We start from the raw sequence: 17,307 nt of genomic DNA on the forward strand, positions 1-17,307 counted from the left end.
TAAGTGTCACTTGGTTGCAAAGGGTAACAAAAATGGCAGGATATTTACTTTGGATGTAAACATGCCGGGATAAAGGCAGCCATATTTGCACATGGAATAGGTGTCATTGCAAATATTGACATATGGCACAAGCGCATTGGTCATGTGAATCAATGAATGGGGTCTTGAAGACTAATTTCTATACAAACTTAGGGATGAACTCTAAAGAAACTAAGGGAAGCCACATGTCGTGCCTCAGCCTTCCTCCGTTCCTTTCTATTGGTGGAAGGGTAAAATTAGGTGCCACTTGTATGGTGTGGATGCTCTTTCTCTCTCTCTCTCTCTCTCTCTCTCTCTCTCTCTCTCTGTCTGTCTCTTAGATGCAATCCATAGATTAGTTACCTTCTATACTAGTTATATCCTCACATCACATATATATTACAAGGTTCTTGTTAGGTGGATGTAAAACATTCTAATCCTTCGCAACTCGCATCACCCATCACCATCTAGAATGCATACACATTCAATCCACACCACACAAGTGGCACGAAAGCACAAAGTGTGGCCTCCCTAAGTTTCCTTAACAGTATAAATAGATATGTCAACATCCATTTTCCTTTAAAAAACAATTTGGCGAGAAACACTAGTTTATATACACTACTCACACACCCAACTCCGGATACAAGGACGCGCAACACCGTACAAAGCACGGATCGAACCTACATCACCGGCTAGGACTTCGTCAGCTTTAACCACTCTGCTTTAACCATTTTCCATGAACATTATTACCTTGTTTAAGGAACTAGGATTTTTTGACAAAGCAAAATGATTATTACAGTATGGAAAGCCTTGCATAATAGTTAAGTCTAATGAACACGAAGAAGCATCACCTTGTTCAAGTTACATCGAACAACGAGGGCTTACCAGCCAAATTGGGGAGGGCAACAGTTTAGTTCATAGAATCCTATCAGAAGAAAGGTTCTTCTTCACGACGCGAACAGTGGGCGATGGACAAGCCTTGGAGCTCAGGCCCGTGAGCTGGTGGGCGTAACAAATCGGAATGGCAGTCAAGAAGCGGGAGGCACATGCTGGAGTCCCCTGGATCGTTGGGCACTTCTCAACTATGGAGATTCCATCATATTATCAGCAGATGCTCTCGTCGCAGGAAGTTTCCTTTTGAGGAAAAAGGTACTCCGTTTTAGCATTATACAAATACATCCCATACATACATACATATAAACACACGCACCCATACTCATCAGGTGCCATTATACCTACACACATGAATATAATACCCGCCCCCACATATATATACTTCTGTGCATATGCATATGCACATATTTCATGTATGCATGTGCACATGTCGAAATCCTCCGGATGGTCTGCCTTTTGCAGCATGGCTCGGTTTTATATTTCCAGCAGACAGAAGATTTGAGTATGTAGCTTGATTTTGAGAGAAAGCTCTGATGTCTAGCATTGGATATACACACCCACAAACTCTTGCATCCACACCCACGCATGCATGTATGCGCATGCGTGTGTAAAACGTGTGTATATTTGCCAATGCACATGATTATATACTACACAAATCCATGCACGCACACCTAGAAGGTTTGCATAAGAAGTCAAGCATTATATAGTTTTCTAAGATTACAGGCAGCAGTCTTTTAATATAGTTTCTTTCTTAATTGAGGAATTTTTGACAAGTGTGCTTTTATCAAGCAGCATCATGACATGCAAGCTCATGAGAACACATTGGATGGATGATTGGAATGTTGCTCTAGATGTGGCCATTATGCTTTGATTAGTGATGGTGGGATGCCCCATTGAAGAAGGTCAATAGCTTCTCTATGATGTCAAATGTATGTGGCCATTACGCTTTTGATTAGTGATTAAAATTAAGGTATTTTGTTTGCTGCAGCCTGTGCATATGGTTCTGCCATGGCGGTGCCATACAATAACAATCCATGCAACCCCCCTTTAAGCAAAGCAAACCGATCTATGTTGAGCGAAGGGGCAGTTTGTTCTGATCACCAATTGAGAAAAGATTGCCGAATAGATTGGATTGATTGGCATGGAGCTGTTTCCGGCAGGTCTGTCTCATTAATATTGAATTTTCATGTCATTTGTGAACATTACTAGAAAAATTATTTTAAAGTAATCTGTAGATGCTGCTTTTATAGATCTTAGTAACCTTGATATTTTGCGCGGAAAAAATCCCGCAGGGCACCAATTAGTCAACTCAGAACCCCCATAAAATCATGTGATAAGGCAGGGCTAAACAAAAAATTAAAGGCTGTGAACTACACGGAGCAGGAAGGAGTGCCTGTTTACAGGGACACCATTGTGGACCTCTCGTGCAATAATTCTCACGACAAAGATCTCAATCTAGAGAAAGAGTTCTATCAACTTGTGATGGCCAGTGGCAACATGCCACATGTCTCTATGGACAACCACGTGAACAACACACAGGTGTCAGTTGAGAGTTCATGTGAAGCAAACTCATTGTCTATCAAACTACCTGAACCAGACTTGTCCTCGTATACTGTGACTATATTGGCATATCTCAGGCTTGGGAAAACTAAGGAAGCTTTTGAATGGTATGAGCAAATGCGAAAATTAAATGTGACGCCTAACAGCATTATATTTGTTGCACTTGTGAAAGCATGCTCAAGCAAAACAATCTTTCAACATGGGATGCAAATGCATGCTCATATAGTTGAAACAGGATTTGAGCTCAACCAGTACGTTGGCAGTGCTCTCGTTAACATGTATGCCACATGTGTGAGCCTCCTGGATGCCCGCATGTTGTTTGACAAGATGCCCAAGGGAAATATTGTCATGTGGAATGTGATGATAACAGGGTATGTTCAGCATGAAGACAATTGGGAAGCTTTGAAGGTTTTCAAGCAAATGCAGCATGAGGGTGTGAAGCCAGATGAGGTCACGCTTATTTGCATTCTCAAGGCATGTGCTTGTGTGGCTGCCTTTGAGGAGGGTAGGCAAGTCCATGCTCATGTAGTTGAAGGCGGCTTTGTTTTGCATGCGCCTGTGGGCAATGCCATTATTGACATGTATTCAAAGTGTGGGAGTCTTAAGGATGGATGCATAGTGTTTAATGGCATGATCAAACGAGATGTCGTAACATGGAACACGTTGATATCCGGACATATCCAGCATGAGCACTTTCGAGAAGCTCTTTTTTTCGTGGAGCAAATGCAAGAAGATGGCATCGAACCAGATTCAGTCACTTTTGTCTGCATTCTGAAAACTTGTTCCAACTTGGGAGCGTTTGAGCAGGGAAAGCAGATTCATGCTGCTATAATAGAAACTGGAATTGAGAGGGTTACAAATATTGGCAACACACTTATTGACATGTATGCCAAATGTGGGCACCTCCATGCTGCACAAAATGTGTTTGACAGGTTGTTGACACTGGATGTTGTGACATGGAGTGCATTGATAACAGGGTATGCCCAGCATGGGCTTTGCCAAGAAGCTCTCAAACTTTTTAATCATATGCAAATAGAGGGTGTCCAGCCACACAAGGCCACTTTTTTATGCACTTTGAAAGCTTGCTCCAGTCTAGCGGCCTTGGAGCAAGGGAGGAATATCCACACCCAGATAATTGAATGCGGTATGGCTTTAGATTTATTTCTTGGTAACACTGTGATCGACATGTATGCCAAGTGTGGGAGCCTTGAGGATGCACACACTATGTTTAATAAGCTGCCCAAACAAGATGTCGTGAGTTGGAATGCATTGATAGGAGGGCATAGCAAGCATGGCCAAGGTGAGAACGTTCTCGAGCTTTTTGAACAAATGCAAGGAGAAGGCCTTGAGCCAGGCTCAGTCACACTTGTCTATCTTCTGAAAGCGTGTACAGGTCTGTCCACTAAAGCGCATGGCATACGTATCCACACCCTTGCAATAAAAACCGGATTTGAGGCAGACATATATGTTGGCAGTGCCCTTGTTGATATGTATGCCAAGTGTGGAGGCCTTGAGGATGCATGCAGGGTGTTCAAGAGAATTCCAAAGGTGGATGTGGTGACATGGAGTGCGTTAATGGCAGGGTATGCTCAACATGGGCACTGCGTAAAGGCTCTTCAACTCTTCCAACAAATGCAACAAGAGGGTCTCAAGCCTACACCAGTCACTCTAGCATGTGCTTTACAAGCGTGCTCAAACATGGCTGCATTGGAAGAGGGAACACAGATTCATCTTTACATTATCGAAGGCGGGATGGAGGATGCTTTCGTGGGGAGTGCACTTATTGACATGTATGCCAAATGTGGCAACCTTGACATGGCATGCACTGTGTTTGATAGATTACCGAAACAAAATATTGTGACATGGAATGCACTGATTGCAGGTTGTGCCCAGCATAGAAATCACAGGCTGGCCTTTCAACTCTTCATGGATATGCAACAAAAGGGATTGAAGCCAGATGAGGGGACGCTTCTTAACCTTCTTTCTGCATGCAGTCAAATGGGCTTGGTAAATGAATCATGCATACAGTTCAAGTCTATGAAAGAGGACCTCGGCATCTCTCCAAAAATCGAACATTATAACTCCATGGTTGATCTTCTTGGCCACGCAGGACTGCTAAATGAGGCCGTGGACCTACTTGAAACGATCCCATTGGTGCCGGATGTGGTGGGATGGACCTCCTTGCTCAGTTTGTGCAGAACCAATGGCAATGTGGCTTTAGGAAGGCACTGTTTTGATCGCGTTGTTTCACTTGAACGTGGTAATGCTGCAGGGTTTGTCCTTATGTCGAACATTTATGCTTATGCTGGCATGGAAAAGGATGCCCAGGAAGTGGAAGAGCTAAGGACTCGTGCAAATGCTTGGAAGAAGCCAGGAAAGGCTTTTATTGAGATCAGTGGGCAGGTGCACAACTTTTCCATAGGGGATAGAAGCCATCCACGAAGTGAGGACATCTATGCAAAGCTAAATATATTAAGCATTCAAATGAAAGAGAAGGGGTACAACCCACGAGTAGACTTAGTTTTAAATCAAAAGACAGAAGACAAAGAAGATTTTCTGTGTGGACATTGTGAAAAATTGGCCATAGCTTTCGGGCTTATTAGTACACACCAGGGCATGACACTCCGCGTGGCCAAAAATCTTCGAATGTGTGCGGATTGCCATTCAGCATCTAAGATTATATCAAAGATAGAAATGCGAGAGATTATAGTCTCAGATGCATACCGCATTCATCACTTCCAGGGTGGTGCATGCTCTTGTAAAGATAACTATTAAACTCGTCTGAGTAAGGATGAGGCAAATGGGAGACATGGTTGAGGATGCACCAAAATGGTGCATGAGGAGGGAGCTAGATCAGTGATATTGTAACAGGAGCTCATGCAAAAAAGGCTTTTGGGATAACTTTCGTATCAAGACTGTTAGAGATGGTTTTTGTAAGGCCTGCAAGTGAAATAATTTATACTCAAAGAAAACAGCTTGAAGCCAAGATAGAAAGTGAAGCAACATTGTGGGGCAGTTGGGATGTGGGCCCAGCTCAACTTTGGATGCTGGCTCTAGTTCTCCCAGCTCCTGGGTAGCAATGCCAGCACAGGATACGGCGGCTGCAGACGGGACCTCATGGGCACAATTGCTTCAGCCATTCCACCTTCATGGTTGATGCTTCTTGATTCTCTTCCACCTCCTCGATGGATTACAATTTTCTCTCCATGACAACATTCTTCTGTGGCTCTGCAGCCTTCAGGATGACCTCCTTCTAGTGGTTGGGCACTTGGCCTCCTAGTCCTTTCACAGGATGCCGCAAAGAAGAGGATTCCAGAGGCCCACTCCAGTGCATTGGGATCATTGGCTTTTACAGCTGCAGTTGGCAGATAGGACCCTTCTTGGTGCTTGTGGGCTTACGAGCACTGGCCCTTGCACATTCGCAATGGCCCAAGGGAGTGGCGTTAAGGACCCTACAGCTTGTCAGCCCCACCCTGGCTTCTCCTTCACACACACTGCCCGTCTCAGATGCCGAATTCAGCTCTAACTGAGAGGCCACGCCTAGCAGCAACAGGCTAGCCTAGCGCATGACACAGCCCATTATCTGAGTTATGGAGGCGTTCCTGGAACAGCTTGGGCCCAGCAAGGTCTCCAATTTCCTCTGATGCACAGCTCATCGAGATATTTCTGTGGACACATGGTTAGCCACTGTGGGTTGACCGGCGAGCTGCGGCCGATGCGGTGTGTCTCAGTACCACTGTATGTGGGGTTGTCCCGTGGCACAGCAGGCCTGGAGGAGGATCTTGCGCCTCTTCAGTAGGAGTGCCAGAGTGACCACTTATTACCTGAGGTGCAGTTGCTTGGGTGATGTAGATTGCCACTACATCTGGCATATGTGCAGCTGACTGTCACATTGGCCGGCTAGGTGCACATGACTTGGGGTGACCGGCCTCTAAACAAGAAAGGTCCATAAATTCCTCCTATCAGCCACACAGGGTCTGGATGAGCTCTGTCCAGATGGAACAGACTGACTCTGTGCGAGAAGTTGCCATCCCCTTAATGGACTTGAGGCAGCAGCCCTCCAAATGCTACTGATCATCTCTCCGCAGTAGAGAGGTGACAGCGCCCAGTGTGGCTTTCCCCCCTCCCCGTCATATGTAGCCTCTTTCTAGGAGTGGCCAGCCATGGAGGTAGCCCCACCTTCCTCCTTTTCTAGACTTTTAGCTCATGAGAGAGTTTCCATCTGTTGTTTTAAATTTATGTTGTTTTACAAAGAAAATAGTGAAGCAACTCTTCAACAAATAGTTGGCTGTTTTGGATGGAACTTCTGAAGTTGGGAAATGGTATTTTTCCCAGCCCTAAAAGCGGTTTTTATTTGATTTTATTTTGGATTTTGGTCTTGTGCTGCTGGCCGACAGTCCCTGCTCTGGGCTGACCAGCAGCCCAACCCCATATATATGCATCGTTTCATATTCAGCACAACAATAAGACATCATATCATCAACCTGTCTGCTGCTGGCACTACCTCTGCAACAGCAGCAGCATCATTTATCATCTGCAGCATCCATTGGCTCCATCCCCTGCTCACAGCAGCCGCCTGTATATCTGTGTGATGTCGGCTCTACCCTCTACAGCAGCAGCACACCCTGATCTGATATCTGCGACGCTCAGCCCTTGATACTTGGGACAGCAGCCCTCCATTTGACATCGGGACAGCAGCCCTCTCTGCTCATCATCATCATCGACATTGGGACAGCAGCCCTCTCTGCTCCTTAGATCTGTGTTTCTCCTACAGGCCACTCATCTGCAGGTTTGCGTGTGTCTGCATCACCTCACCTTCGGAGAGCTATCGCCTCACATCGACGTGTGCCTTCGACATCCAGCCCTGCACCCCTCCAGGTATTGCAGCACCCTCATCACCAGAGTTTGCACTCACCAGAGCCTGCACCACTACACCCTGCTACAGACATCGACCACCTCTCGGAGTGCCTTCACCTCACATCAACGCGAGCCTTCGTCACCGACCGTGCTTCAGCTCCGACCTTGTCTCTGCTTCTTCAATGGTCTAAAACTCGGAGTTACCTCACATCAGAGGGCCTCTTGTACATGATTTCATTCCCCATCATACATTCACTCATTCATCCATTTCATGCTGTGTTGATTTGCTCTGATCTCTCACACATCTGGTCCTTTCGTCCGTTTTCCCTCACATGGTATCAGAGCTATCGTGAGCAAAGGGATTGAAGACCTCTAGAGCACATAGCATGGATCGTCTACCCATAATTCCGAAGGGCCAACCTTTCTCACCAAAAGTTGATTCTCCTTTCTCAGATCCGGACCACACAGAGGATGGGACTTCTTACACATTGGAGCGCCCCGTTTGAGGTCTTACATTGGGAGACGATCAACCTGTATACACCTACTCACCCTCAACACCTTTGCCATCATGACCTTCCTCTTGGAAATTATCAGACTTTGCTTCTAGAGGGGGATACATGCGTTCTGCCAGTGTGCTAGTGTGGGACCGTGGTATCCTTCATCTTCTCTCATGGTCCCCTTTTGTCCTGAGAGGGGGTGTGTGAAAATGGTATTTTTCCTAGTCCTAAAAGGGGTTTTTATTTTATTTTATTTGGGATTTTGGTCTTCTGTTTCTGGCTGACAGCCTCTACTCTGGGCCAACTAGCAGCCCAACCCCATATATATGCATCATTTCATATTCAGCACAACAACAGGACATCGTATCATCAACCACCTCTGCAAGAGTAGCAGTATCGTTTATCATCTGCAGCATCCGTTGGCTCCATCCCCTGCTCATAGCAGCCGCTTGCGATTCCGTCCATATCTGTGTGTTGTTGGCTCTATCCTCCATGGCAGCAACACTCCTTGATCTAATATTTGCAACGCTCAGCCTTTGATACCTACAGTGGATCTCATCTACATCAGGACAACAGCCCTCTCTGCTCATCATCAGCATCCGACATCGGGACAACAGCCCTCGTTGCTCATCATCATCATCATTCGACATCGGGACAACAGCCCTCGTTGCTCATCATCATCATTCGACAGCGGGACAGAAGCCCTTTCTACTCATCATCATAATTGACATCGGGATAGCAACCCTCTCTACTCATCATCATCATTCGAGATCGGGACAACAGCCCTCTTTACTCATCATCATCATTTGACATTAGGACAACAGCCCTATCTACTCATCATCTTCGACATCAGGACAACAGCCCTCTCTGCTCATCATTCTCCATCGACTTGGGATAGTAGCCCTCTCTGCCCGTCATCACCTGACGACATCGGGACAACATTCCTCTTTGCTCCTCATATCTGCGTTTCTCCTGCAGGCCACTCATTTGCAGGTTTGCGTTTGTCTGCATCACCTCACTTTCGGAGAGCCATTGCCTCACATCCACGTGTGCCTTCGACATCCAGCCTTGCACCCCTCCAGGTACTGCAACACCCTCATCACCACAGGCTGCACCCCTCAAGTACCGCATCACTCGTCAGCAGAGCTTGCACCACTACACCTTTCGTTGCCCACTATAGACATTGACCACCTCTCGGAGTGCCTTCACCTCACATCGACACAAGCCTTCGTCACCGACCGTGCTTCAGTTTTAACCTCGTCTTTGCTTCTTCGATGGTCTACTACTCAGAGTTACCTCACAACAGAGGGTCTCTTGTACGGGAATTTATTCACCATCATACATACACTCATTCATCCATTTCGTGCTTTGTTGATTTTTTTTGATCTCTCGCACATCTAGTCCTTTCGTCCTTTTGCCCTCGCATGGTATCAGAGCTATTGTGAGCAAAGGGATTGAAGACCTCAAGAGCACATAGCATGGATCGTCTACACATAATTCCAACGGGCCAACCTTTCTCACCAAAAGTTTATTCTCCTTACTCATATCTGGACCACACAAAGGATGGGACTTCTTACTCATTGTAAAGCCATGTTCGAGGTCTTACATTGGGAGACGATCAACCTGTCTACACCTACTCACCCTCAACATCTTTGCCATCACGACCTTCGTCTCGGAAATTATCAAACTTCGCTTCCAAAGGGAGATACATGCATTCTGCCAGTGTGCTAGTGTGGGACCCTACTATCCTTCATCTTCTCTCATGGTTCCCTTTTGGTCTGAGGGGGGGTGTGAAAATGGTATTTTTCCTAGCCCTAAAAGGGGTTTTTATTTGATTTTATTTGGGATTTTGGTCGTGTTGCTGGCCAACAGCCCTTGCTCTCGGCCGACCACTAGCCCAACTGCATATATATGCATCGTTTCATATTCAGCACAACAACAAGACATCATGTCATCAACTTGTCTGCTGTTGGCGCTACCTCTGCAACTGCAGCAGCATCGTTTATAATCTGCAGCATCTGTTGGCTCCATCCCCTGCTCACAACAGTTGCTTGCGATGCTGTCCATATGTGTGCTGTCGGCTCTACAACACCATATTAGTGAATTTGGGAATTTCCCAATTTCCATTTTTGAATACTTAAAAAAGGGGATATGGATAACATGTTTGTAAGTTTCTCAAAACCCTATCATATGACCTATCGTTGGAAAGCACTTGAAAAACGGAATCTAAAGAGCTATAAAGCGCTCATTTTGGATTAGTGGTGTTCAAGTTATGGTTAATCCAAACTTTTGACCACGTGTCCCAAACTTGTGGGAAATTCCCATATTCCCCAATATGGTGTTCTACCCTCTACAACAGCAGCACTCCCTGATCTGATATCTGCAACGCTCAGGCCCTGATACCAGCAGCACTCCTTGGTCTCATCTACATCGGGACAGCAGTGCTCTCTGCTCATCATTATCATTCGACATTGGGACAGCAACCCTTTTTGCCCATCATCATCATTCGACATCGAGACAACAGCCCTCTCTCATCATCATCATTGACATCGGGACAGAAGCCCTCTCTGCTCATCATTCTCCATCGACTTGGGACAGCGGTCCTCTTCTCATCATTCTCCATTGACTTGGGACAACAGCCCTCGGGTACCGCAACACCCTTTGTCACTAGAGCCTGCACCACTACACCTTCCGCTGCCCACTACAGACATCGACCACCTCTCGGAGTGCCTTCGCCTCACATCAACGTGAGTCTTCATCGCTGACCGTGCTTCAGCTCCGACTGTTGAAATTAGGGCATTGTTATGAGCTATGGTGGATCAAACACTAGAATCAACATCATTAATAAAGTGATTAGCAAATAATTAAGACGTCATTAGTGAATAATTAACAAATAGATTAATGTAGGCATGGATACTCAAAAACCAGCCAATTCTCATTAGGACAATGCCTCAATTTATAGAGTTTACATCAAGCATCTAATCCCACTGATTTCTCCTTGATTCATTCCACCTCTTTTCCCTGATTCTCTCCACCTCTTCACTTTTCCCAGAATATCTCCCAGAATATCTCCACACTTCCTAAATCTTCTCATGCTACCCTTTATTCTCTCCCAGTAGATTCTTCTCACCTTTTCATAGGTTCTTTCACATTTACATCTTCTCTTTTACAGCCTCTAACCAAGGGCTTGTTCCCGCACACACCCTATTCACTTGTATTTTCAACACCTCCCTTCAAGTGAATAATCCTAGCACACCTAGACCCTATACCAAGTTTGCCTCCCCTTACTTGATAGTCCGCGACTAGTGTCTACTCCTCCCCTCAAGTTATCTTAGCACACCTGGACCCTGTACCAAGTTTCTCTCTTACTTGATAGCCCGCGACCAGTGTCTCGAGTCCCTAAACTCATAGTCCTTGACACTCTCTCTCTCTTGTGTCCAAGGCTTACTATAGTTGCCCGCGACCTTGACTAAAGTGCTCACACATACATCTATCTACCACGTGGCCTACATCATCGGTGGCTCAGAGGTGGTTTTACTTTGTTGGGGCAGGTTACATTGGGTTGTGGGATCTCTCTCTCTCTCTCTCTCTCTCAGAGATTTTCACATGGCTCCTCACTCTTTGGAGCCTCACATCTTCTCTTTTCTTCAGTCTTCTTGTCGTGGCAGCTTCTCTCCACGCGTCCGTGTCTTCTTTCAGTCTTCTTGGGGCAGCTTCTCTTCTTGTGGCAGCTTCTCTTCTCGTGTCCATGTCTTCCTTTAGATCTTCTTGGTGTGGATCTTCCTCTTGGAAGGAGATATTCTTCTTCTTTCATGGCTGGGGCCATGAGCTCGTCCGTCAGGTCTTCTTGCTCCATGTGAGCAACATGTTTCAATGTTTTGCTGACAGTTCCTTTGGGTTTTTGATGTTTATCTTGTGTCATTATGCAATGTAAACCCAAATTTATGCGGGAGGTCTTACCTCTTGCCTTATTTTGGACAAGGACAGTGTCTGATCCCATATTTACACTGATGCAATGTGCCCAATACATAATGCGTATACCATTCATTCTCATGCACATTCCCAAATGCAACTCTGGCTATGAATAATCTTGAATTTGAGTGAGATTTACAGGTATTAACCAAGGGTTAAATGTAAAATGATGATTATCACAAATTTATCAGCATAATTTTTTCAGAAATTATTTTAAATCAAGGGTAACCAATTTGTACGGAATGGTTGGAGTATCAAACCAACTTCGAATTGCAATATGAAGTTATAGGGATCTGTATCAGATACCGAATGGTTAATTTGAACCCTCAATTGTACCAAAATACAATGATTAGCATTGATTAATCATTGATTAGTAAATTAATCCACTATTTTGTGTGCAGAAAATAGAGTATGCGGGGAGTCCAGATTTGGTGCCTTAGACTTCAAATGAGCTCAAATGCTTTCAAAGCCATCAATAGCAATGAGTCTAGTAGAGAATTAAGTCAATAAACAGAAGATTTGACCAAATATTGAAAGCTTAATCTCTGTTTTACCAAAGTCACCTGTAGATTTGATGAAGAGCTTGAATCTCACTACAGACTTGATGAAACTGAATTCTGTCTTCACCAGCTTGTAGAGCATGCTTGAAAACCCCCGGGGCTAAGAGAAATTAGACTGATTGTAGCTGAGTAAGACATCATCTCCATTCTTATGCAGAAAAACGACGCTAGCAAATCGGCAAAAATCCGGAGATCTACGCGGCGGTTTGATGTTCTGTTTCAACTGGCTGGAGCATCATAGGGTTGGCTAGCTAGGGTTAGAAGCTTTTGAGCTAATGTTGTGTGTGCAAGGAGAGGGAGCTCCTCCACTGGCTGGGGGTACAGAGATGAGTTGAAAAAAGAGGAAAAATTATAATTTTTTACTAATCCTAATTAGTAAAATAATTAGCAAGATAATGAGCTCACAAAATGATGGATTCTAGGCATGGCTCTGATACCATGTTGAAATTAGGGCATTGTTATGAGCTATGGTGGATCAAACATTAGAATCAACATCATTAACAAAGTGATTAGCAAATAATTAAGACGTAATTATTGGATAATTAACAAATAGATTAATATAGACATGGATACTCAAAAACCAGCCAATTCTCATTAGGGAAATGCCTCAATTTATAGAGTTTACATCAAGCATCTAATCCCACTGATTTCTCCTTGATTCACTCCACCTCTTTTCCCTGATTCTCTCCACCTCTTCACTTTTCCCAGAATATCTCCCAGAATATCTCCACACTTACTAAATCTTCTCATGCTACCCTTTTTTCTCTCCCAGTAGATTCTTCTCACCTTTTCACAGGTTCTTTCACATTTACATCTTCTCTTTTACAGCCTCTAACCAAGGGCTTGTTCTCGCATACACCTTATTCACTTGTATTTTCAACACCGACCTCGTCTCTACTTCTTCGACGTTCTCCTACTCAGAGTTACATCATAGGGCCTCTTGTATAGGATTTCATTCACCATCAAAATACACTCATTCATCTATTTCATGCTGCATTGATTTTCTCTGATCTCTCGCACATCTGTCCTTTCGCCCTTTTATCCTCACAAGGTATCACACACATATTTCAAATTGTGTGGTAATCAAAATTTTTGTGTTATCAAAGATGATTTTAGGAGACCTGTTGGTAAATGTTTTCCTTCTCTAAGCTGAAACTAGAATTTCACATTGCATGTGTTAGAAAAGGAACTTATTGACTATTTGAGCAGCCTTGGCAGTGGCCGCAAAACGTCACGTTAATTTGTTGTGGGTGAAGTAAATGTACCTCTACCTATACTTACAAGGGATATTGAAAGATTACCGAGGAGCTCAACAAGGGACTACTTAAAACGTTTGGGGTAGCCACCTCCATGTTTTTCATCCCAGCGGTAGCACCCTTTCCTGCTGCGAAAAGGGAGGTAAAGGGTTTGAATCTACCCACGGAAAGTCAGACCGTGCTTCGCGTGATATAATAACTACATTGAAGAAGCTATAGAGCGAGCGCAAGCATGCGTAAGCTCTCATGGTGGACCAGATGGGTTGTTTTATACTGACATGCATGCTTGAAGATGGGGTGGTTTGGAGATGTATGCGATCTGCCGATCAGAGTGGTTAGCCATCTATCTTGGACTGGAGTGGGAAGCAAGAAGCTTCTAAATTTCGTGCCAGCTGGCACCCTTTTGTAAAACCTAGAAATAGAGGATGACCTCATTGTAGCAGCATTGATTGATGAAGGAATACAATCATAGAGTCGGTTCACTTCTTAATTCATGGAACCCACTGTAATACGTTATGGTGCAAGCCATATAATGGAACAGTGCTTACTTTCACTATACTTTGTCCTTGAGTGTGAGTATTGTTAGCTTCAATCAATACTAACAATGAGGGAAAGGAAGTTTAATATAGATACTAGATGGTTCATGTGCATCATTGAGAGTCTAGCATCTCGATATGTAACAAGTCAGAAGGATTGGTATAGCTCCCTACAATCAACCAGTAGGAGATTCCATCTTCGGGTAGGAAATGATGCCAAATGTCTAGCAAGAGGCACATTTAGTATCTCTTTTGGATCTCTTTGTGGTAATTAAAGAAATATGTGTAAAGTTAGAGCATTCTACAACACCCGATGGTTCATGGATCATTGACAGTGGAGCTTCCCAACAAGCCCCAACACATGACCAACAAATTTGTACATTTTCTTTAAGCAAATTTTCTCTAAGGCATGTACATGATCATATAGTCCTTTATGTGGACAGTCTCATTTTGACAAGAAACCATGTAGAGAAGATCCAACAAACTAAGGAGATTGCTGAGTTCATAGTTTGAAATGACAAATCTTGGACTTATGTATTTTTATTTGGGGATTGAGGTCCGATGACATCTTCATTTCTCATAGTGGATAAATACTAAAGGCATTTGGTATGGCCGAATGCAAGGCCAAGTGTAAGTCAATTTGGCACTCTTCTGGAGGTTAGTGCATTTTTTGGAGGTTAGTGTGAAGTTGTCTCCCAAGAATACATTTCTCCACTTGTGGATATGAAGCAGTACAAGAAGTGTGGTGGGGAGTTTAATCTTCTTGTGGATATGAAGTACAAGAAGTGTGGCAAAAAGGAGTATAATATTCTTACGTAATACATGGTAGTTGGTGTATTCAGCAAGTACGGGTGTTGAAATGCACCCAAGGTACACTTGGGTCCAATAGGAAGCTTGGAGCAAGAACAAAAAAGGGATGGTGGATAGAACCATAGTGAGATCAACTGAGCCCAAGAAATAATGACTTCAAAAACAATAAGCAGGAATGGAGAAGAGCCATCCAAGGACAAGCACGAGTAAGAGACAAAAAAAAAAGAAGAAATAGCAAGAGACCTACATAAAAGTAATATAAGACTAATGAAGATTAATCTAGATTAGCAATCAATGTAGAGAATCTCAATGAGATTAGTATGAATGGAAGGCTCAAGAAAAAAAATAAGAATTAAAACTACAGGAGTCAAAAAAATCTCTCACAATATTCACTTTAACAGTACTCAGTTCACTTACAGGTGTTACTATGGCCAAGTTTTCAATAGAATGTGGAGGAGAGAAGCGGAAAGAAGTATTTGTGGATGAAGGTGTATAAGTAAATGTCTTACTTGAGGAAACAAGGAGGATATTAAAACTCAAGGGACTGACCTAGATGGCATATCACATAGATTGGTTACATCTCATACAAATAAGATCCTATGAAACTTTTAATATCTAGATGGCAAATAGATTGATTAAGTCTCAAGCGACATGGTTAAATATGCAAAGAAAATACTGAACTCTTCTTCATAGTATTGAAGAATACATGTACTTTGGCTATCTTACACTGGGAAAGCCATGACTTAAGGCAGTGTGTATAATTGGAAATAAGAACTATTAACATTTTATTGCCCAATATAAAAAGCAATGCAAATTCATTATTATGACCAATGCGCTTGTGCTATATGCCGATGTCTGCAATGACACATGTCCCATTGCAAACATGGCTACCTTCACTTCTTCAGGCATGTTCACATCCAAAGTAAACATCATGCGATCTCTCTTACCCTTTGTTACCAAGCGGCACTATTTTTTAAAGTCTTCCATAGAACACCCTTGAGGATTGGACCTCACTTGCAGATCATGTTCAACCATTTGTCGAATGAAAACTAGGTTCCTTGTAATATTTGCATCATGAAGTACATCTACCAACTTCATTTTTCCATCCTTACCAAAATGCATCAGGATCCAAATCCAACCCCTTGATGGCCAGGAACTCATTGTCTTGTCACTGTGATTCTGGAGGAATCATGATCATGATTACAAAAGAGGAAGATATTAATAATTTAGAAGACATGATTTTCTATGATGCAAAATAGGAATTCCAAGAATTTTCTAAAAAACATGATAAGAATTAGTAGGCTAGATACTCAAGAAGAGTAGGCTAGACACTTAAGAAGAGTAGGAGGAATTGATAAAATAATAGTTAGAAAAATTCTATGATGCAAAAGAGGAATTCAAAGAATTCACTAAGAACATGATAAGAGGCCGGAACAAACACAAAGAAGACAAAGTAGGCATAACACTCAAGAAGAGAATGAGAAATTACAATTGGCAAAACAATGGTCTCCATACGCATAGCTATTTGTTCCAAACCCTATTCTCTAGCCATTCCAAAGCCAAGGAGAAGTTAGGGATGATTAAGAAAGTAGTACAATGCCATAAACAATGGATGCAACAAGCATGGCTATTGCAGTTTAGCAAAATGGATTTAGACTTCTCAAAAGATGATATCACTTTGGAAGCTTTATGGAAATCGACATAAAAAAAGGTGTAAGAGAAGTTCAAGGAGTCATAAATTTTATCATGGAAGATATAATTGCTTGAGAATTTCATCTACCTTAGCAATATGATTGTTTGGATTCTCTTAGAGACATAGTCATGGGTATATGTGTACTAAGCCCCTCTGAAGAGGTTATTCACATCCATAAAATGATGGATGTGAATAACCACAATTTTTCAATCTCAAAAATTTGGTTTGTATGCGTAGATTCCTTACTCTGTGTAGCAAATGTTATCTTGTGTCAATCAACTAGATCGCTAGTTGTTATAGGGCCAAGAAGCCATCCAAGAAGCTATAAGCTTCTACATTGGTGACTCTTTCCAACACCATCCATGTATGGTAGGGGATAATTGTGGTGGTATTAATCTTTTTGAGGTTAATGCACACTCTTAGATTTTCATTTTAGGGAATGGTCACTATCAGTGTGATAACCACTCTCGGTGTTCTCAATCTCATACACAAATCATGCATTGATGACGTTTTCTAGCTCTTCTTTGACCATTTGTCTGTACTTGGGTTCATGTTGGTAGACTCTCTAACTAGATGATTTTGCACCGTCATGGAGAGTAATGGTGTGTTTCACCACTTCATAGGAGCACTTTGTAGGAATTCCCTTCATATATA

At 43.2% G+C, this 17,307-nt stretch overlaps 1 protein-coding gene across 1 annotated transcript; it reads left to right on the top strand.

Moving 5' to 3' along the window:
• The first annotated feature begins 859 nt into the window (after positions 1–859).
• LOC147632532 (pentatricopeptide repeat-containing protein At3g26782, mitochondrial-like) lies at positions 860–6,687 on the top strand. The gene is made up of 4 exons (XM_086807306.1): positions 860–1,167; positions 1,705–1,814; positions 1,901–2,072; positions 2,205–6,687. Exons 2-4 carry the CDS (start codon positions 1,790–1,792, stop codon positions 5,245–5,247), a joined length of 3,240 nt encoding a protein of 1,079 aa, XP_086663432.1. The 5' UTR covers positions 860–1,167; positions 1,705–1,789; the 3' UTR covers positions 5,248–6,687.
• The last annotated feature ends 10,620 nt before the right edge of the window (positions 6,688–17,307 follow it).

This window comes from Cibotium barometz, chromosome 13 (assembly GCF_041138505.1).
Source record: "Cibotium barometz isolate CiBa-2024 chromosome 13, ASM4113850v1, whole genome shotgun sequence".
NCBI classification, from domain to species: Eukaryota; Viridiplantae; Streptophyta; class Polypodiopsida; order Cyatheales; family Cibotiaceae; genus Cibotium; species Cibotium barometz.